This window comes from Vairimorpha necatrix, chromosome 7, assembly GCF_036630325.1.
Source record: "Vairimorpha necatrix chromosome 7, complete sequence".
Lineage (NCBI taxonomy): Eukaryota > Fungi > Microsporidia > Nosematidae > Vairimorpha > Vairimorpha necatrix.
In genome coordinates, this window is record NC_088822.1 from 184,606 (window position 1) to 207,863 (window position 23,258).

The 23,258-nt window shown below is 30.5% G+C and overlaps 1 protein-coding gene across 1 annotated transcript; it reads left to right on the plus strand.

The window, feature by feature from the left end:
- Positions 1-14,460: 14,460 nt before the first annotated feature.
- On the plus strand, positions 14,461-14,802 carry VNE69_07011 (reverse transcriptase; the record flags this gene model as incomplete). The annotated part of the gene is made up of 2 exons (XM_065474015.1): positions 14,461-14,494; positions 14,531-14,802. The coding sequence occupies 2 exons, from the start codon at positions 14,461-14,463 to the stop codon at positions 14,800-14,802; spliced, it is 306 nt and encodes a 101-aa protein (XP_065330087.1).
- Between the last annotated feature and the right edge of the window lie 8,456 nt (positions 14,803-23,258).

Sequence of the window (23,258 nt, forward strand, 5' to 3'; positions counted from 1 at the left end):
TTGGAATCTCCGCTTCTCTACCAGAGTCAAATACCCAAATTTCCTTCCCATCAACAACTTTAACATGCTTGTCCCATTTGCCCCGTGCCTGTTTAATACTTCTCTCCTTATTCATTAGCGTTTTCTCATTTTCATGTACCCTACTCAGTGCATCTGCTACAACCATGGTACTAGGCTCTCTATATTCAATGCTAAAGTCGAACTCTTGAATCTTTTCAATCCACCTGTTAATTCTATTATTGTTAAATGCTGGTTTATTTCTAATCTCGATCAATGCCTTATGATCAGTTTCTACCCTAAATCTTCTTCCGCGTAGTTCATATTCAAACTTTTTAATTCCCCAAAAGACTGCATACATCTCCTTCTCACTGATTCCATATCTCGTTTCCGTAGGCGTAAACTTTTTTGATGCCCACTGTACTGGTACCCAATTACCTTGATCATCTTCCTGCATTAAAACAGCACCCATTCCAACATTACTCGCATCCGTGCGTAACAAAAATTCCTTATTATAATTAACAATTGCTAAACCTTTTAAATCCCTAATCACTTCCCTTAAACTAATATATTCTTTTTCCATTTCTTCTGTCCATTTCCAATTACTTCCTCGTCCTTTAAGAGAATCCGTCAACGCCAATGTACGTTTTGCATAATTATCAATATGATTTCTAAACCATCCAGCCAGCCCAAGAAACTTCCTAACATCTGATACACACTCCGGTTTGGGAAATTCTAACGCTTCATTTTGCTTTATTTCAGATGGCAGTATCTCCTTGCCATTAACTGTTACTCCTAACAACATCACCTCTCGTTTACATAATTGAACCTTAGCCAAATTAATTTTCATACTATTCTCCTCTAATATATCCACAGCCTCTTTCAACAATTTGTCGTGACCCTCTCTTATCTTACTATGAATCACAATATCGTCCATATAAATTTCGATTCCCTTACCAATAAATTTTTCAAAAATCCCATTCATTATTCTTTGTAATATCTGCGGTGAGTTTTTAAACCCCATGACCATCGAATTCCACTCGTATACCTTTTTATTAAACTCAAAAGCCGTCTTAAACCTATCCTTCTCTTCAATCTCAATACTATAAAACCCCTCCTTTAGATCTATCACGGTAAAAAATTCAGATCCCTGTGTACTTCTAATAACATATCTTATCCTAGTTAACTCATAAGGATCCTTCTCTACAATGTCATTAAGAGCAATTAAATTACTTACTAATCTTATATCACCATTCGGTTTCTCAATCGCTCTAATGGGATTTCTCCAGTCAGATGTCGACCTTCTAATTATCTTTCTTCTTTCCAAACTATTAATATAATCTTCCGTCTTCTTCAACAAAGCCTGAGCTATAGCCTGCCCTTTTTTAACAACTTTCTTGCCTTCTTGAGTCTTGATAATACATTTTTCAACCTTACAAAAACTAATATCTTCATCCTCTCTTCCTCCTACCCGTGAAATAATCTCCTCTAAATACGCGATGCCTCTTACATCCCTTCTCAACAGAACTCTCTTATTATTGTCCCTTTTGCTATAATCTTGTATATCCCCTAAATTTTTCTTCTTACGTTTCCCACCATCAACATTATAATAATCACATTTGTCCGAATTGGAATCGTCATCACATTTCCCCTCTAAGTCTAATTGCACTTTACATTTACCAACATAATTAAAACTACTTTTATTTCTTCTGTCTTCAGAATCTCGCCTCATTCCCCTACAAAATCTAACACTATGGCCTAACTTCCCACAATTGTAGCAACGCATATTCTTTTTATTTTCCTCACGAGACAACTTATTCTTCTCCTCAAATTTAGCCCATAACGCTAGGGACAACTCTTCAAATTCTTTTTTTTTCACTTGTTCCTTTTCCTCCTGAATAGCTAGCAACTCTAATTTTTCCTCAATTTCCTTCCAACTACCCTCTTGCGAGATCCTCTCAACAATAAAATTTCTCAATAAAATAGAACCTCTCATAAAAATTTCTAATTTAAATCCACACTCATCAATTTTCTCTAAAAACAACTCAAAAACAATCCTTTTAACCTCTTTTAATAATATTCTAGCCTCTTGGCCACGGTCCTCCTTTGTAGACCCATTTTCTGGTATCGCCCCCATGTGTTTATTTTCCATAATGAGGGGTAAAAATAATAAGGATATATAACATAACATAATCTTTAGTGGCATCTGTTAACGAATTTAGGCATACTTCATTAAATCTTCTTTCGTATTCATTCTTAGTATATTTTTCTAGATACGACGCCACTTCTAATTTGGTCTGAATTTCCGTAATCATCTCCTCTATTAGGTCATAATTAGTCTGTTTTATTTCTAGCACTCTTACACCCGCCGAAGAGAATAGGTTTTTTGGGTAGGCTATACTTAAGATCTCTTCCTTTAATTTCGCGTACGTCTTAGCATCATTTCCATATTGATTTTCATAACCTTCAATTACATTCTGCAGTACTATTAGATTCTCTTCATCGTTCCATTCTAGTTTATTGCTAATGTCTTCAAATTTTCTAAACCATTTTAACATGTTGGTTTTTTCAATATATTTCACTTTTTCTAATTGTTTAATAATTGGCTCCTTTAGGCCTTTGATTTTGATTTCAAAGCTGATCATTTCTTTGATAGATTCAGTTTTTATCCTTTTGTTTAGTTTAGGATACAGCTTGGTTAAATTTAACTTGTGGTATCCACCACTTAAGAACATGTCAAGAATATTAATATTTATTTGTTTGTTTACCGTATTGGTTATTCTTCTTGTTTCCTGTTCTTTATTCATCTCGTACCCCTGGATGGATAAAATGTTTAAATATTTATCGGAGGGAAAAGTATTGGACTTGGAGGGAAAGATGTCAAATTTGGAGGGAAATGTTAGTAAACATATCGTATGATATTTAGGATATCATAATTAGCTATATATAATTTTAATTATCATCTACTTTTCTTATTTCGTTGAACAACATTTTATGTAAATATTATATAGATTTAAAAATTTTTAAAGGCCTGAAAGCTGCACAATAAACGAACTTATGTCTACTATATCCAAGGATAATGCTATAAAAGATATAAATGTTTTAATCATCTTTGATATCATGGGTTGTTTTTAATTAGTGCTGTTTATTTTAAGATATCTTAGGAGTAAAAAAAAATACAAATTTATAAATATTCAACATCTCTCCTCTTTTATAAGCTAATATACAAGTATTTTGAGGTGACACGTATGTCTTTAAGCCTTCTTCCTTTCGATAATACTATATACGAATTATTTTCTAATCTTTCTATAATCTCTCCTCTATATTTAAACTTGGGTTGTCCTTTAGCTACAGCAAATTCGTTCTTTATTATCACCTGATCGTTTTCATTAAACACTTATTCAGTTTCATTATTCTCGTTTGTTTTGTTAAGATAATAAATTCTTCGTATTGTTTTTCTTTTATTTTTGTCTCGTTGTCTTTTTTACAAGCTTCATTTGGCGACATTCCTAGTTTCGAGTGGCATATATTATTGTAAGCCTCTAACATTTTTAATAGTTTTGATTTTAGATTTAGATTTCCCTCTTGTTTGTAAATCCCTTCCTGCACAGTTCTATTAAATCTTTCTACACGCCCATTTGATTGATGGTATAAGGGCGTTGTGTAATGTACTTTTACTTTATTCTCTATAGCACAGTTCTTTACCTTGCTACTTTGGTTTTCTTTTGATGAATCCATTATCAACTCTTTTATTATAATTTGTTTGTTAATTTCGTTTATAAAATCTACAATTTTCTGACCATCTCTAGTGGTAATAACTTTTCAAACCCCTTTCTACTAAGTAATCAATTCCTGTTATTATATATTGTTTATTTATTGGTCCTATAATATCTATAGCTACCTTTTCTCCTGTATAAAACGATTTAACGAACAAAAAGGCTTTTCCTCTTTTTGGATTATACATTTTACATCTTATACACTTTTTCAACTCTTCTTAAACTAATTTCTCCATATTATCCCACGTATATTCCCTTTTAAGCTCTTTGGCTACTATTTTTGCTCCACGATGAACTAATTTTTCGTGTTTATCTTTAATAAGTTTCCTTTTGTGTCATCATTTAGATCTTGAATTTCATTAACAACTTGGGCATCCTTTTGGTATAAGCGAGATATATAGTCTACATGTGCCATTTCTGCTCCCTTTCTGTATTTTACTGTGAAATTATACTGACTAAGTCTATCTAGCCATCTCTGTATTCGTTGGGAGCCTATTTCTCTTTTATTCAGAACTTCTAAGGCTTATGGTCTGTTATTACTTCAAATTTATTCCCGTAAAAAAATATTTAAAATTCTCCATTCCCCATAATACTGCTAAGCATTCCTTTTCACTGATACTATAGTTTAAGCAGGTAAAAGTCTTCTTGGAGCATATGAAATTAGAGTAATCGTTTCACCTTGTCTCTGTGGGAGAATTGCGCCAACATCTGAATTACACGCATCTGTTTCTAGTATAAATGGTTTTGTATAGTCTGGTTGATATAATGCTATATTTGATTTTATAATAGTTTTAAGCTCATTAAAAGCTTTATCTTCCAGTTCTCCCCAACAAAAATTATTATCTTTTTTGAGTAAATCATACAAGCATCCTGCAACACTTGAGCACATGGGAATAAATTTTTTATAAAAATTTATAAAGCCAAGAAATTCTTGTAAAGATTTTATATTTTGGGGCGGTTTAATTTCATCAATACCTTGGCTAGCTTCTATTTTTGGTTTTATTTTGTATATTCTATTATGTGTCCTAAAAATTCTACTGATGTCTTTTTGTAGATAGTTTTATCTTCATTTAATCGCAAATCATTATCTTTTAATCGTTCTGTTATAATCCGAAAATTTTTATCATGAAATTCTTCAGTTGTTCCAAAGACCAAAATATCGTCAACATAAATGAAGCATCTTTTAACAATATCCTCTTGTAAAACATCATCCATAAACCGTTGAAATATGGCCGGCGAATTTTTAAAGCCCATTGGCATTACATTCCATTCGTACAAATGATGTTTATGTCTATAGCTGTCTTGTGCCTGTCTTCTTCTGCTAATTCTATTTGAAAAAATCCATCTTTTAAATCTAACTTTGAAAAATATTTTTGATCTTTTAAATTATGTAAAATTCTTTCTATACTTGGAAGCGAATATTTATCCAAATCTACTAACTTATTAAGTGCGATCAAATTTGTTGTTACTCGAACCGATCCATCTGGTTTCATAACTGGTCTAAGATTGTTTGACCGTAGATCTTGATTTTTGAATATATTTTTTCATTAACAAAACTTCTATCTCGGCGTCTATGGCTACTTCTAATTTCTGTGGCAATCCATACACTCTTTCTACGACTTTTTTTTCCAGGTTTAGTTTTAATTTGACACACTCTGTTTTATGGCTTTGCAAAAATTTTGATTAACTCCTGTTTTTCTAATAAAATTTAAAATTTATCAGGTACACGACCGTTTGGAACCCGCTTTGGGAAAATGAACCCGCTTTGGGAAAATGAACCCGCTTTGAAAAATTCAAAAAAGGGAAAAATAAAAAAAAGTTATAAAAAAAGGACTTGATGTTTTATCTTAAATAATGACAGAAGACAATTTATCCGTTAATTTTTGGGAATTTGAAAAGCCCAGTGAAACTGTAAAAGGTACTCATAGTGTTCTTCTTTGTTTATGTTAAGATCAAATATATCTTATAGGAATGAGCCGAAACCAACTAAATTATATAATATTGTGACTCAGAATCGCTAGAGGTTACGGCATTTATGGAGTGTTTCTTAGTACTGTGCTCCATACCTTTGCTTAGCTAATGTGACATCATATGCTACCCATTGATTAGAGATCATATAGAAACAGGTTATACATTTTCTTGTATCACCTCAAGGAAAAGCAGTATTCTACTAGTTACAGAAACGAGCAAGGCGCACTGATTCAGCATCAAATGTTTCCAAAATAAACTTTTCTTTATATTCCACGTATAAATACATTACATCACTAAAAACCTCATCTGCCTCAACAAACATTGTTTTTGCCAATTTTGCCATTTTTTAAAGGGGGGTCCTTTAAAATTTCAATGCGGGTTTATTTTCCCAAAGCGGGTTCATTTTCCCAAAGCGGGTTCCAAACGGCCATGTACCATTTATCAACCTTTGGCAAAATAAAGAGTCCGGTTTTATATATTTTGTCCATTTAAATAAATTAAAGCTCTACTATATCTCGTATTTAAATTCTTCATCTAAACACGTAAAAAAGCTCAATTGCTTTATCCTCCTCGACACCTGTAATTTCAATTCTCTAACTGCACAATAAGAAATAAAATTGAAACTATAACCAGAATCAAAAACCACAGGCACTTTTTTAAAATTAACGTAGACGTATTTGTTTTTATTTTCATAAAATGGAGTGCTTTCTTCTAATCTCTCTTCATTATTAGATACTACCTCATGTACTTGCTTATTTGAACCAGTATCTCTATTTCTATTCCGAAAATAGCAACTTGTAGAAACGTGTCCTGGCTTTTTACAAATGAAGCAGGTTAAAGTTTTTCTCGGAATTTCTTTTATGCTTAAATTTTTGAAGGAGGATGATAAATCGGCCTCCTTCTCCATTTCTTCAATGGTTTCATAATTTCATCGTCAGTGTCATATTTACTGGATAAATATATTTTTATAAGTTTATATCTGGGTTTAATGCCGTTTTTTAGAATTTCCCTTCTATCCTTTTCTTCAATTTTTAAATCTTCGCATAATTTTATCGTTTCCTTTATGTATACAGAAACTGATTCATTATCCCTTTGTTTCTTAGAGCAAAGGTCTACAATAGAAATTTTTGTACTAAATTTCTCTAATGCTTTGTTTTTCAATCTTCATAATTATAACTTGCTTTTCTTTTATTAGCAAATTCTTCTAAATGCCAGTTTAAGATATTTCCATCAAATCTACTTATAAACTCATTCATTTTATCTTCGTCCTTTTTTATATTCCATTTACTAAGAGCCTCTGCTCTTTTTATTTCATGTATTATGTTGTTTTTAGTTATTTTTTCGTTCATATTCTCCACCATGTTTATTTTAAGATATCTTAGGGGCAATAAAAATACAAATTTATAAATATTTAACAAGTGCAATTATTTCTTAATTGCTTATTTCTAAAGATATTAGTTAAGTCGAGATCGATTTCTATATCAGACGTTGCGGACTACTGGCGCGCGTAAAAAAAAAAATCAAGAGTTTATTATAGAACCAAGTATTTGGGATTTATAGTAAAGTTGTTTCTGCACACATTATTTTGTTTATATTCATAATGATGTATTATTCAGAAACTATATGAGAATACCTATGAAATATATTAATCTGTTATCGAAAAAATATTAAAAAAAGCTGATGCTTGCTTTAGTTGCCATGTAATTTCTATGAATATATCTTTAAGTGGGATCTAAAATCTTTGCCATGAAATACATGCACGAAGTTCTTTTTCACGCTAAAATATATTATAAATTATACCATCAGGTGGATTACAATACAGAGTGAAAAAAAGGTTTAAATTTCACCATCATATTTCTTAAATTGTTATAGCTTTTAAGTTTTAATTGTGCGGTTACAATCATGAGGTTTCTTTTAATTCAAAAAACACAATTTTTTTGTACTTATATAATCTTTAATTATTATTATCGTAGTTACTTACGCTTAAACCGAGCATTTATAATGCTCGGATATTTCTTTATATTCTTCTAATATTTTAACTCCATCTTATGGAAGAATGAAGCCAAATAAAACATTTCACTAACATGGCGACAATGACCAACGGTATAACAAATTTTCATGGTAACACGGACGAAGATATAGTTGATTGGCCAAGAGATCCTAAACTCATTGCTTAATTAGCAGATTTGGTGCAACTTATAGTGATGAAGCTGCGAGGAATAGCTCTTTCTTGGGCTTCGGAATTAATGAAAAGCCGGCAATGGAAAATAAGGGGTGATGAATTTACAAATCTTCTCAAGAAACGTTTTGTCAAGTATAATTACACGAAATCTACACTATCAAAATTCCTTACTTCTCCTATGCTCTCATCAAGAGATAAATTCTCAGAACTATTCAAGACTAGAACTCTTATTTTAAACAAAAACTTTATGAATGTAGGAGCATTGATGCAGGTACTCAATAGCAAGTGCCCAGATACGATTAAAGCCACTCTTTTTAAAACAGCCGAAAGGCAAGAGACTGGCAACATTTCTGCCAAAGAGCAGAATAACTATCATAGAAAGCGTACCTAGATAACTTACTGAACAGAGTTTCATTTACCTCCAAGAAAACGAACTATAAAATATTAAATAAATATAAAAGGCCCCATAAACAAGCGTGATTTTGCAAGATTCATGGGACGGGGAACATGACACAAAATTCTGTGTTACATTAAAAAAATTAAAGAATATGGGTTAAATAGAACCATCAAATAAGGAAAGAGTCAACGTAATGAAAGAATCGAGCAAGAACTGGACCAAGATAATTATATCTTTAAAAATAAATCGGATTTTATTTATTCATCGAATTCATTGAGTCATGTATCAAACAAATTCTTTTTTTTTTTCTTGCAAAAAAGAGGTAGGGAGAAACCTTACATAGGGACCAGAGGGATTTGAGTGTGATCCTCATCCAACTGGTACTGTAAAATTCTAACTCACTAAAACTCCCTCCATACACTTGCCGGCGCAGCAAGCTCCGCCGTATCCATTGGACTTTGGTTCCAGGAGAACACTTTCCAAGATACCTCAAATCGCGTCCAGAGTGACCTCACAGCGGATATTCATAACGGGCATGGTTATCTATAACCCAAGGAGAGACATCATCGTACTGACTCAAAGGTCCCTACAATCATCCGTATTGCACACACGGCTCCTTACATGACCACATCCCCAGCCCGGCGTTTTTATTGGGCTGCGTTGACCACCAGTCTCCCACTAGTTTCGGCCACCGTGTTACAGAATCATGTAGGATAAGGTCCACGAGAAATTCTATTGCCCTACTTCGTCTAGTTTCTTAGTTAACTCTAGGATCCCACTCTAGAGTGCACCAGCCATGGGCTCCAACTAGGCCGTACCCATTAGATACTTTTATGTATCATTAAGTCACCAAAGGGCGATACTGCTTTTTGGCCCTGAGGTGCGTTTCTACACTAGATGCTAATCCCCTTGTGGCTGGACACACACAAGTTTCATTGAATCAACTTAATGATTACCGTGGACATTTTCATCATCTGAGTTGTTCCAACTGCATCATAGAAAGTAGAAACAATTTTGGAGCCCCTGGGAACCGAACCCAGCCATTGCTCAATGGAAGCATAGCATTTTACCACTGTGCTAAGGGCACCCAAACAAATTCTTTATATATGCACAAATTGACAAAAAAGAAGATTATGTCTCATATAACAGGAGCCGATGTCTCGATATTACATCAGGATATAGTTATGCCTAATATAAAAAATACATACATCATAATACGATACGATCGGCCTGTGAAACAGATATGAAATTGAAAGCAAAGTTAAAGAACATTAAAATTGAAATCTTAGGATCCGAAATATACTTCTCTCCTCTTGTTACTGAAACAGAACCAAGATATATTATAGATGAAGCGGATGTGATAACGCAGCATTCAGAAATTTTAATTAAAGTACTAACACACATAAAACTTGTGTCGAAAAGAATTTTAGAGAAGTTCCTAACTATTAATCAGGTAGAAGAAAACGAATTTTTAAAAAGCCAGAAAGAAATTTTGAAAAGATATCCAAAACTATTTAAAGAAGAAATTAATGCAGAACAGACTTGTCAAGAAAGTAGACATAATATAGATGTCGGAGACAGTTAACATATATACTGTAAATTATCACGAATCCCAATACACTATGAAAAGGCAATTGACGATGAAATAAATAAAAATCTTTAATTGGGCATTAACACTCATAGTAAAAGCCCGCGGAATAGCAGAATAGTGCCAGTAACAAAACCATATGGCACCTTGCGCATGTGTATAGACTACAGACCACTAAACAAGATCACTATAAAAGATAAACATCTTATTCCCAGGATAAACGAAATTTATGATAAACTTAATAAGTCAAGTATATTTACATCATTAGATGCTACATCGGGATACTATCAATTAGAAGTCGATTAAAAGGATAGAGAAGAAACTGCATTTTCATGAAAAACAGGCCATTATGAATTCGTAAGAATGCCATTCGGACTTTGCAATGCTCCAACAACTTTCCAAAAAACTATGGATAGAATTTTGAGAGAATATTTGGGAGAATTTGTTATTGCGTATTAAGATGATATTATTATTTATTCAGAAAACATTACGGAACATAAAAAGCATGTGGAACTCGTATTAAATAAAATTAAAGAGGCCAAAATCACTCTTAATTTAAAAAATGTAAATTTTATAAGACTGAGCTCAAGATACTAGAAACGTAATAACTGAAGGAAAAATAAAACCAGACCCAGAAAATATAGAGACAATAAAAAAAAATAACCTATTTTAACTAATTTAAAGGAACTTAGATTGTTCTTGGGATTAATTAATTATTGTAGAGAATTTATAAGACAATATGCTAAAAAATCAAGACCCCCTTTTTACTTATTAAAAGGGGAAAGTAAAAAAAGCTGCAAGAGGATAGAACACGATGATGATACAATCTTAGCCTTTGATCTATTAAAGAAAGAATTAACTGAAGAAGCGTCAAGAATACAGCTAGATTTTTCCAAAGAATTTATTTTGAAAACCGATGCATCTAATGCAGGAATGGGAGCAATATTGGCTCAAGTAGACGCAAATGGCACAGAGAGGATGATATCAGCATACAATAAAAGTTTGACAAACATCAGTTGAATTATTCGGTAATAGATAAAGAACTTTTGGCCGTTGTAAAAGGAATAGAAAACTATCGACACTATCTTGTAGGGAAAGAATTATATTAAAAACCGACCATCGTGCGCTAGTTTATTTGTGGGAATGCAAGGCCGTGACTAGAAGATTACTTAGATGGGCTATGAAACTCCAAGAATATAAGTTTAAAGTCGAATACATAAAAGGTGAAGACAACGCTGACGACGGATATTTGAGAGTTTGTAGCGTACATAAAGCAAGCGAAGATGATATAACTATTCGAGAAATTGAAAAACAGAATATCCTGAGTGAGTATCATTTGACATTAGGACATGGTTCAAAAACAACATGAAAGCGATAATAAAGGAAAGATATTGGTAGAAGGGAGTGTATAGCGATATTGGATCAGTGGGATTGTTTTCCCCAAACGTGTATCAGTGGGAATTTTTCCCCCATTGGGATTGGGGGAAAAAATCCTAAATTGTAAATTTTCAAAATTAGAAAAAGAAAAAAATTATAAATTAATTTTTAATAGAGTTAATATCTTTAAGAAGCGTTCATTCCTATTGTTAAACTTCCACACCATTTCCTCCAAAAAATCGGACCTTTTGCTTGTCAAGACACCTTTTCTTTTTTTTATTTCACACTTTATATATTATTAAAGGACTCAACAGCTTGAGTATTTGTACCTGTCGCCTTGTTTACAAATTCTTTTTTGTGGCAAACTGAAGAGTGTACATATCCTAGAGAACCTAAACTGCAATAAGATTTATGCTCATCTGTCCAAATTATGCTTCCCTCTTGGACATTGTCACGGACAATGGGTATTATTGTCGAGGCCTTTTCATTCTCTATTACACAAGCATACGCTCGGGTAATCATTGTATCGTGTTCTACAATACACAATGCATCTGTTTTATTTGAGAGTGACCTTCCCCTGTGACTTTTGGCTTTGTAGTTTAACATTGTCTCGTCGATTTGCACGACCTTGCCTGGCCCTCCCAATTTGTCGCGCCTACTATCTAGCCTTCTACAGTAATCTAAGAACTTTAAAATAATTTTTTTATAACTCTTGGTGTCAATTTGCATCTGCTCTATTATTGAGTGCTGAGTCTGGTTGGTTGACCATTTAATTAATACCTTTCTTATTGTAATAAATGTCAAATTAAACCCCTGAAAAAAAGCTACCCTTGCGAATAGAGACCTGCTTTTTATAACAAGTGCAACGAGTGTTCATACATACCCAAATAATTTGGCACTTAATTTTGAAATAATTCTTTTTAACTAACAAATTATTGCAAATTTCGCAAGTTAAGCCACTAGCTAATAGGTTAGAATACATCAGAAATTCAACTAATTCCTGATCATTCATCCTAACTAACTCGGTCTCGAACGAATCTAAACTCATAATAAGGGTTTAAAAAAATAAAAATAAAAGTAAAAAAATTTGAAAGGATTTTTTCCCCCAAATGTATAACAGTGGGATTTTTTCCCCCACTGGGGGAAAAAATCCCACTGATCCGCGATATTGGTAAATATTACAACAAATGTAAAATATGTTTAAAGGCGGGTGGCGAGTGTCCCGTATAGACGGGACTTTGCTATATTTAAAATAGCTTTCTAAAATATTGTTAATATTAATAACTTTATTGATGGTGTTTCTATTCCTCTGATGTTCCATACTCTTCACAGACAGACTTTCTTTTATATTTTATTTTTAATTTATTATTTCTTGTCAACACTAAACACAAACATTGGCGTACTTACGAATGTAGTAACGACCATCCAACTTTCGTTTGTTTGTTTGTGTGACTCATCATTACCCGCCGTTTAAGATGTTTGACGGCCGATGGTTTTAACAGTTGTCCATGTGATGTAGTCATGTACATCACATTCTGCCCTCTCCTAAAGCTTTAAATTTTTTAAAGATACCACTTCAGTCTTATATGTTCCTGACCAACCTTTATGTTTAGATATTTCGTCCGGCGGCTCTACTATTGTATTGTTTATAACACTACTTAACACTAATTGCTTCTTTGAGTGTTTATATTTTGTAATGTTTCTTTCATCTTGTTTTTTACCTTATGCGCCTTCATATATTTCATTTTATCACGGTATTTGATTTTTATTAATTTAATATCTCGATTTCTTTTACATTCATCATTTTTATTTTCCTTTTCTTTATTTTTTATCTTATTGTTAAGTTTTTGGTCAATATCTATGTTTCTTTTAATATTTTTATCTTTTACTTTAAATATATTTGTTTCAACTACCTTCTCGCGTAGTTTCTCATTAATAAGCGTGTTCGCTTTTATTTCATCATTTGCTGATGTTTCGTGTTTAATTTTAACTTCATTCAATTTGTTCTTATTTATCAATTCTTTCTTTGATAAGTCATTATTCTCGACTTTATCTTTTGTTTCTTTAATTTCCTTCATCATGTATAGCTTTACTGGAACATCCTCTTTGACTTTTCGATGTTGCGATGTTTTCCTTAGCTGTTCGGAAATATTATTTTTTATCGTAAAGCATTCATTTGAATCGTGCGTAGTATTTTTGTGTAAACTGCACCATTTACTATTCGTATAGTTATCGTTTTGATTCCTAAATCGTTCTCGATCCATGTTAATTTGTCTTTGTTTGAGACCTCGTCTCTTACCTTCTAATATAAGATATTCTTCTACTGATTCTAGATATGCAACGATATCTTCAATTTTTTTTCCAATTCTAAAATTTTTAATCTAGTTGAAAATCCTAAGCCCATAAAGAAACTTTCTCTTAGTTTTCTTTCATATAGCTTTCTGGTTAAACCTTCAATTCTGCTATATTGGTCAATTAAATCTTTTAATTCTGTTAAATATTCTTTGATATATTTGAACTGTGTCTGCTTGCATTCAATTAATTTCAGTTGTACCATTTCTGAACTCATTTTTTTAGTTAATTTTTTTTTTATAAATATTTTTATTTCTTTTAATTCTGATAAAGAAAATACTGGTTGTAACATTGGGTCTTTAATGAGCTCTCCTAAAGCTATTTTCTGTTTCTTAATATCCCAATTCTTATGTTTACTTATTTGGTTGAATTCTTCAAACCAATGTTCTAATTCAGCAAAATCATACTCTCTGATGTCTGCTATAATGTCTAAGTGTTTTTCCACTTCTAAATCGATCTCCTTGATCGTGTATTTAAATTTTAATCCTTCTCTGGATTTTTTTTTTATTTTTTCCTGCAATACAAGTTGCTCTTTGAAATCAAATTTGTCCTGTATAGACGGGACTTTGCTATATTTAAAATAGCTTTCTAAAATATTGTTAATATTAATAACTTTATTGATGGTGTTTCTATTCCTCTGATGTTCCATACTCTTCACAGACAGACTTTCTTTTATATTTTATTTTTAATTTATTATTTCTTGTCAACACTAAACACAAACATTGGCGTACTTACGAATGTAGTAACGACCATCCAACTTTCGTTTGTTTGTTTGTTTGTGGGACTCATCATTACCTGCGTTTAAGATGTTTGACAGCTGATGGTTTTGACAGTTGTCCATGTGAGGAAGTCATGTACAACACAGCGAGAAAGTTAAACTAAAAATAAAGTCATTGAAACGACGAAACCTAATGAACTTTGGGAAGTAGATCTAATAGGAAGATTAAATGACAATGGAAAAACCAAATTTATAGTCATATGTGTAGACCACCATACTAAATGTATCGAGACGAAAATTTTAACACAAAACCTCGTTTTAATTATAAAAGCACTTGAAGAATTTATGAGTAAGTGCAATGAAAAGCCAGATAGAATATTATCAGATTGTGGACTTGAATTTGCAATTACAAAGGTTATAGTTTGGGCAAAAGACTGGTATTAAAAGGGACTTCTCGTCCCCATTCCATCATCAGACCACTGGAGCTGTCGAACGTGTAATCCAAACATTTATGAACAAGTTGAAAAAGATTACAGATTTGGAAAGAGACATTGGACTAAGCTGGTGGAGGTTGCAACATTGGCCGTAAATTTATCTTACACAGAGCTATTGGGACCTCAACATCCGTATATAAAAAGGAAGATTGCCAGAATTGAATATAGACAACCCCCGAATCAACCTAGAGTTCTAATTTTAATGAATAATCGAAAAAAGACAAGGAAGATAATATTTGAAAAATATAGGCAACATATCATTAAAGGAAAAAAGAACTTAAACGTGTTTATAAGGAAGGAGATGAGGTGGCCGTATTTCGACCTACTCAAAATAAAATGGAATCAAATTAGACATTAGGATTTTAAATATTGAAAAAACTTTAGACGACGCATACCTAGTTTTAAATGGAAAGTCGGAACTCAGAACCAATAAAGCTCATTTAAAGGCTGTTATTTTAGATGAGGGGATGTTGTAGTTACTTACGCTTAAACTGAGCATTTATAATGCTTGGATATTTCTTTATATTTTTATAATATTTTAACCCCATCTTATGGAAGAAGGAAGCCAAATAAAACATTTCACTAACAATTATAGTTTCTTTTTGAATAGAATTTTTCAACTATAAACCCAATTAATAATATATTAATTATTTATAATAAACGCCTCTAGCTAAAACAGTTTTTCTAAATATATGAAAAGTACTATATGTTCTAACAATAATATTTTATGGGCTTGTTGAAGATTAAGAGAGAGTCCAAAATTACTTTACAACAGAAATTTAATATTAGTAGAATAAAATATATAATTGTACCTATACTGTAAATATTAATGTTATATTAAAGATAAATTTGTCCAAAAATACAGATACAACCGATTTATATTCCATTTAAATTTATATACGATACAATAAAAGTTAAAAATATCAAAAAAAGGTACATAATACCTTATGTGAATAGTTCTTGGGTTCAAGTCGATAGAACATTGTTACTTCATTTCTTAATTGGGGGTTGTTCCAATTTTTTAAAAAACAAATATATGAGTTGAATAGATTTAAAATTTAAGAGGTATCGTGGTCATTGTTCTTGTCGAAATTGATGCCTTCTATTCTCAGGCAGTACACAATGCAGCTTAAAATTAACTTTATGAGGTTTCTATTATAGTAAATTTATTGGAAATTTACAATTTGGCCCTTTTATTTCTTTTAGTGCTTTAAATAGATGTTAAATTTTTTAATATATTTCTTCATAAGTTTTCTTATATAATCAGGATAAAATTTAATGAGTAAGATTTTAATTGCGATATATTTTCTTAGACAAATTATTCGTTTGAAAAAAAAAACTATATCCACACCCATTACTATGTGGTTTCAATATTAGAATCGCTTTGGGGAAATTCTATAATGTTTAATAAGAGATTTGAGAGTAAGTTTTAAGATATGTCCTAATTCTGGTAGTTATTGATCTATATATATATATATGTCGGGATCTGGTTTTCGGTACGAACACTATTATCAGGACATTGTTCATATTCTAAACGACAACAAAGATTAGAACAAATTTTTTGGCCTTTGACATATATATACATGAAAAAAATAATATCAACACAAACCTTTGAAAGAAATACATAATAAAGAGGTTAAATGAAATTTTTGGGGGTAACATCATAAAACGCATAATTATTTAAAGCAATTGTTTTAATAAATCCTGTTAAAAGTCAACAATTAGTAAGTGCCGCGTTTTAGAATTAAAATTTTCATAATTTGAATATATAGATAAGTTGACAATATAAGACAATAAATGAGGTTTTACTGGTTTTAATATGGAAATTGATATTAAAAAGTCGTTATCTAAATTTGATAAATTTTGTCATATACGACAGGAAAAATACACATAATCGTATTGTGAACTTTCCATTCACATACTTGTAAAAACGCCGTATTATTTACCATATATCATTATATATAATAATAAAATACTAAATTAAAATAATTTTATTTTTGTTTAAAGAATCTCAGAAGGAAGTCCTGGAACTGCCAGATGAGACTGTAAGCGTATCTTGTGAAAAGTAATTAATAATCCAAATATTATACCCAAATAAATTATATAAATTTTTGTTTAAACTGTACTAAATGCTTGAAAGAAAAAAAAATACATCAGAGGCTAATAGATTTGATATTATACCTTTTCTGTTAAAAATTATCGATACCTATATTGTTCTGTGTTATATTTTCACTAATATCTTCTATGTATTTTTTTAATTGTTTGTGTCGATAGGCTTCAACTTAATGATATAATACGTTCAATTTTTTTTATAATGTTGATGCGATACTGTGATGTACATTACTACATCACATGAACAGATGTCAAATATGCCATCTGTCACTAATGTCCAAAGACACGTCAAGCATTTCAAGTGACCCGCCAAGTTGAGTCACACAAACAAACAAACGAAAGTTGATGGCTGTTACTACATTCGTAAGTACTCCAATGTTTGTGTTTAGTGTTGACAACAAATAATAAATTAAAAATAAACTATAAAAGAAAGTCTGTCTGTGAAGGGTATGGAATATATGGAGTATAAGAGAAATAGTAAAATCATCAAAAAAACAATATTAAATTATAACATTCTAGAAAGCAATTACAAAAATAGCAAAGTTTTTTTTATACAGGACAGATACAACGCCAATCTATGACTTTATATGTAAAACTGTACTGTTTAAGAGACAGATTCTTGAATAAATTGATTTACGACGATTTCATATTTCCGGTTTAAAAGTTTTGGACCTTTAGCTATCAGTTGATGTTATCGTAGTATATTGGTGGAAGATATTCGATGCCGTTTTTTTGTTATTTTAAAATCTGAACTATTGTGAAAAATAAAAATATTAATTTTGGCCAAATTCCCGCTCTAATTTTATCAGATGTTGGTAAGACATTTTGCACTAAAAAATTTTCTGTTTTTTATTTATAAAAAATGTGAATCTGCATGTAACAACATATAGATTAAATTTAGTTTGCCCATAATTGTTCAATACAAAACCATTACACAACATCATATAACAATGCTGACTTATTGTACCAAAACTAATTGACTATTGGCAATGGAATATTTTTGTTCCGAAAATATTATTATATGTATAAGAACTGAAAACCATTATATTTTATTTATTTCTTTAAAAAAATAATAGTCTTATAAAAAAATGTAGAATAATAAAAATATATACAAATAGAAAAATCTTTTATAAAAATTTATTTATAACGCGATTAGTACTAAAGTAAATCCAATGACAGAAATAGACACCAATACTTTGTCTGCATTGCTACTTACAGAATCTTCATCAACGTTTTTATCGTAGTTTTTTACTTTCGTATTCTTTTTTTTCTATTTGCGGGCTAGAGGCTGCATTCTTTTGTTGATAGGTTGGTTTATACTTATAAAATGAAGACCTTTTGTTGGTCTGTATTCCTTCTATATACCTAGGTTTGGAATTATAAACAGCTTCGATTGTTTTTTCGTCATTAGCCATTTCATTGTATTCTTGTATATTATAATTAAATTTTTCTGGTTTTAACTGAAAATCATTCGGTGTTGGGGCATATGCAAGCATGTATTTGTCACCTTTAGTCTTGACAATAAGATCTTTACTATCAAGTAATTCTCCGGCGTTTTCATGTACAGCAATTTTCTTAGGCATACTTCATTCATTATCATTTGGCTCTTTTGATTTTATTTCTATTCCTTCTCGATCATCAGCCTTAATAGAATAGGCCACATTGTCTTTTGAATTGATCAATTCTTTAAGACTAACATTGTTGAATATAAATACTAGAAGTTGCAGGTCCATTTTTAAAAACCTCATAAAAATTTTATTTATATTTTACATGCTTATTTACTGTGATGTACATTACTACATCACATGAACAGAGGTCAAATATATCATCTGTCACTTATGTTCAAATGAATGTCAACCATTTTAAGTGGCCCGTCGAGATGAGTCACATAAACAAACAAACAACCAAAAGTTGAATGGTCGTTACTACATTTGTAAGTACGCCAATGTTTGTATTTAGTGTTGACAAAGAATAATTAATTAAAAATAAAATATAAAAAAAAGTCTGTCTTTGAAGGTTATGGAATCTAAAAGCAAGAGAACATCCATCAATAAATATAATTACATTAAAATTTTCATAAAAATGGCCATGTACCCGGATACATGACATTTACACTACAAGAAAACACTGTGAACTAACAAACTTAAACAATTGAATCAACAAATTTCTTAAAACAAACATTCGAGTATTAAAAAAACAATATGCAAACTTTGATAGCTTTTTACTTATAAGAAATAATTAGAATGTTCAAAGTCGATTTTCATGTAATATAAATCTTATTGTTAAAATGAAAACATGGGTTTATTCATCATATATATAAAAGAATTTTATTTAATTTTTTACCCCTCTTTTTTATGAATTTAAAAATTCTATACGATATGTTTTGAGCTTTTTACGTTAATATAATATCAAATATAGATTAGATGTTTCAATTTGATAATTTTAAGTGTGTATACTATATATGAATGCATTTTTATCTTAATTTTTATTTTTGTAAAACTCAGTTCCAAAATATCGTCAGAATCGTTTTTTAGAATTTATTTAACCCTTCTACGAAAAATTGTAAAAACATATGACAAATAAAGATTTTAAATGTAAGTGTCAAAACTTGAGCTTAGAAGTTCCCAAAATTATCTCATTGAGATTATTAAATGTTTTTAAACCAAATTACTTCTTATACGTTGCTAAAAAGTATTTTTCAAAATCATGTTTTCTCCTTTTTAAATTCTTTCTTCCCATAATGGAAATTCACAAAAAAATATAAAGGACGTACATATTATAAAACAAAATCTACATATTCCATTTTTAAAACGGGAAAGCATACGCTATCATCATCATCATATATATAAAAGAATTTTATTTAATTTTTTACCCCTATTTTTTGTGATTTTTAAATTTATAAACGGCCCTTTTGATATTTATTATGTTATTGTAATATCAAATATAGATTTATTGCCTTAATCTGAATATTCTAAGTGTGTATGTTATTAGTTAATACTTTTTAATTTTGATTATTATTTTTGTAAAACTCAGTTCCAAAATATCGTCAGAATCGTTTTTTAGAATTTATTTAATCCTTCTAGAAAAAATCCACAAAAACATTAACCAAAAAAGATTTTGAATATAAGTGTCAAAAATGAGCTTTAGGTGCTTTAAAATTATCTCATTGAGATTATTAAATGTTTTAAAACAACATTACTTCTTATATGTTGCTAAAAAGTATTTTTAAAAATCATGTTTTCTCCTTTTTAAATTCATTATCTTAAAAAATAACTTAACAAAATTTACTGAAGAGGGACAAATTTAAACTCATACAATTCCCGTTTTCAAAACGGGAAAGCATACGCTAGTTTATTATAAAATATTTAAAGAACGACATGTCAAATATCTCAGAATGTCCACTGCCGGATTTGACATGTGTTACACTTCCTACACTAACAAACCATTACAGCTTACTGTGATTTCGACTTGCCATAACCGTTTTTTCTATTATCAAGCTGTCATGTATCGGGATATATGGCCATTTTTATAATAATTTTCAATGTAATTATATATTGATTGTTGTTCTCTTGCTATTAGATTCTTTACCCTCCAAAGACAGACTTTCTTTTATATTTTATTTTTAATATATTATTCTTTGTCAACACTGAGCACAAACATTCGCGTACTTACGAATGTAGTAAACGACCATGCAACTTTCGTTTGTTTGTTTCTGTGACCCATCTTGACGGAGCTATGGCAGTCTGGTGGCCAAAAATTCCTTAAAAGGAATTTTTAAAAAAATCATCTCAAAAATAAAAAGTCAAGAGGAAAAACTTTTTGAAATTTTTTAAAATATATTGAAAAAACAAGCAAATCATGTATAAAATGTGATTCTATAAGTAAAAAATATAATGAAAATTTTATTTTTCGATGTACTTGGTCTAAATGTATAAGTAAATGGTCTTTATTAAAAAACACTATATTCTACAATAACAAGCTTGGAATTAATACTATGTTATTAATTATTAAATTATGGTCTGTTAATGTAAAGTATAAAGCTATTGCGGAATTTCTTGGAATTAGCATTAAAAGTGTAAGAAAAATCATTTCTTTAACAGTAAATTCCATCGAAAATTCTGTTTACGTTGAAACAGGTATAATAGGAGGACCTGGGATTGTTGTGGAAATAGATGAAAGTAAGTTTGGTAAAGTAAAATACCATAGAGGCCATAGGGTAGAAGGAGTTTTTATTTTCGGAATGGTAGAAAGAGCACCTCAAAGGAAAATTGTGTTTGTTCCTGTTGATAATAGAAGAGCAACTACACTAGAAGAACTTTTAATTAAATATGTTCACCAGAATCTATCAAACATAGTGATTGCTTCTCTTCATATTCTAGGTTGTGTTCAATTTTTCAACAACATAAGACGGTATATCATTCAAAAGAATCATATATATAAAAGAATTTTATTTAATTTTTTGCCCCTCTTTTTTATAATTTTGTTACCTTTAAACTTCTTATTTCATACTTATTGTGTATTAAAAATATCAAATTCACATCTAAAGTTTCGCAATGATTATTTTAAATGTGTATATTATGTGTTAATGCATTTTTGTTTTAATTATTATTTTTGTTAAACTCAGTTCCAAAATATTGTCAGAATCGTTTTTTAGAATTTATTTAACCCTTCTAGAAAAAATTTTAAAAACAAATAACAAAAAAAAAGTTGAATAAAAGTGTCAATACATGAGCTTAGAAGTTCCCAATCATCTCATTATAATTATTAAATGTTTTTAGCTCAACTTTACTCCTTATATGTTGCTAAAAAGTATTTTTTAAAATCATGTTTTCTCCTTTTTAAATTCAGTTATCCCAAAATGGAAACTCAACAAAATTCACGGATCAAAGACATATTAAAACACTAAACATTTAGATCCCGTTTTCAAAACGGGAAAGCATAAGCTAGTTTGTTAATAAAAATAATTTATGCCATACTAATACTATCAAAGGTAATTGGAGCGCTGTTAAAAGTGAAACTTCCATAAAACATAGAACAAAAAAATTAATAAAGAGTTCTTTGTTAAGATTTATGCTTAGAAGAAATTTTCAAGGGAATTTGTTTGATAAAATTATTAAAATGATTTTTAAGTTTTTATTTTTTTTCCTCTTGACTTTATATTTTTAGGGGGATTTTTTTAAAAATTCCTTTTAAGGGATTTTTCGCGACCAGACTGCCTTTTAACCCACCTTGACAGGTATCTAAAGATATTTATCATTCCTATGAATATAAATGACAGATGATATATTTGACATCTATTCATGTGATGTAGTAATGTACATCACACAAGCAACACTTTAAATGAATTGAATCGTAGTTCTACAACCGTTCCCTTTTCTTCCCATTTTGGTTTGAATTTTTTTACTAAACGGTAGAATAAAATAATACCAAACTCTATCGCCCACCTTAATAGGATCTTTATCCGCGGAGTTGGCCTTTTTACTCGTGTCGTATTCTCGTCTGTAAACTTCCAAGCTCTTAATCGCTTGCTCCCGAAACTCTCTCTTATCTTTTGTGAGATGCATTCCGCATTATATCTATCTTATTTGAAGCGCTTCCTGTTAAGAGTTCTAATGGTGCACCCCCTATAGCCCTATGATATGATTGCATATAGACTCTGACTACTTTAGGGACACATTTTACCCAATCAAATTTCTTAAATTCTGTAACCTTCCTTAATTTTATGGCTATAGTTCTATTAAACCTCTCAACAAGTCCCGTGGTTGTAGGTTTATAAGGATAGCCATATTTCCCTGGAAATTTTTTGGTCTTCGCATATTCCTCACATATATTATGTTGGCGTCTTTATAATACTTAATAAATAAACCTCTTATGCTTGTTAACTCCTTCAACATGGCACACGGTACGGAACAGAAAATAGAAGGACTAACATTCAGAATCGCCAAAGCCAAAGCAGGCATGAAAAATTTGGAGCTCCAGTTTAAAGCATACAACATTATTCAAGACAAAGAAAAAATATCAATATTCCTTAGGATTTTTGATAGGCGGCCCGAATTTTAATAATCAAAAATAAACAAAAATTTGCAAATGTTACATGGAGACAACTAAAGGATCGACTAAAAAAAATAACAGAGGAAATAACTCTTTTGAATTTATTGGAAGCTAGACAAAGGCTAAATGAACCAGTGAGCGAGTGGTTAGATAGAATTATAACTGTTACATATGATTCTGGTATGGATGAAGAATTTGCTAAAAAAAATAATTTCAAGAACATTTTTAACTTTAGAAGGATTC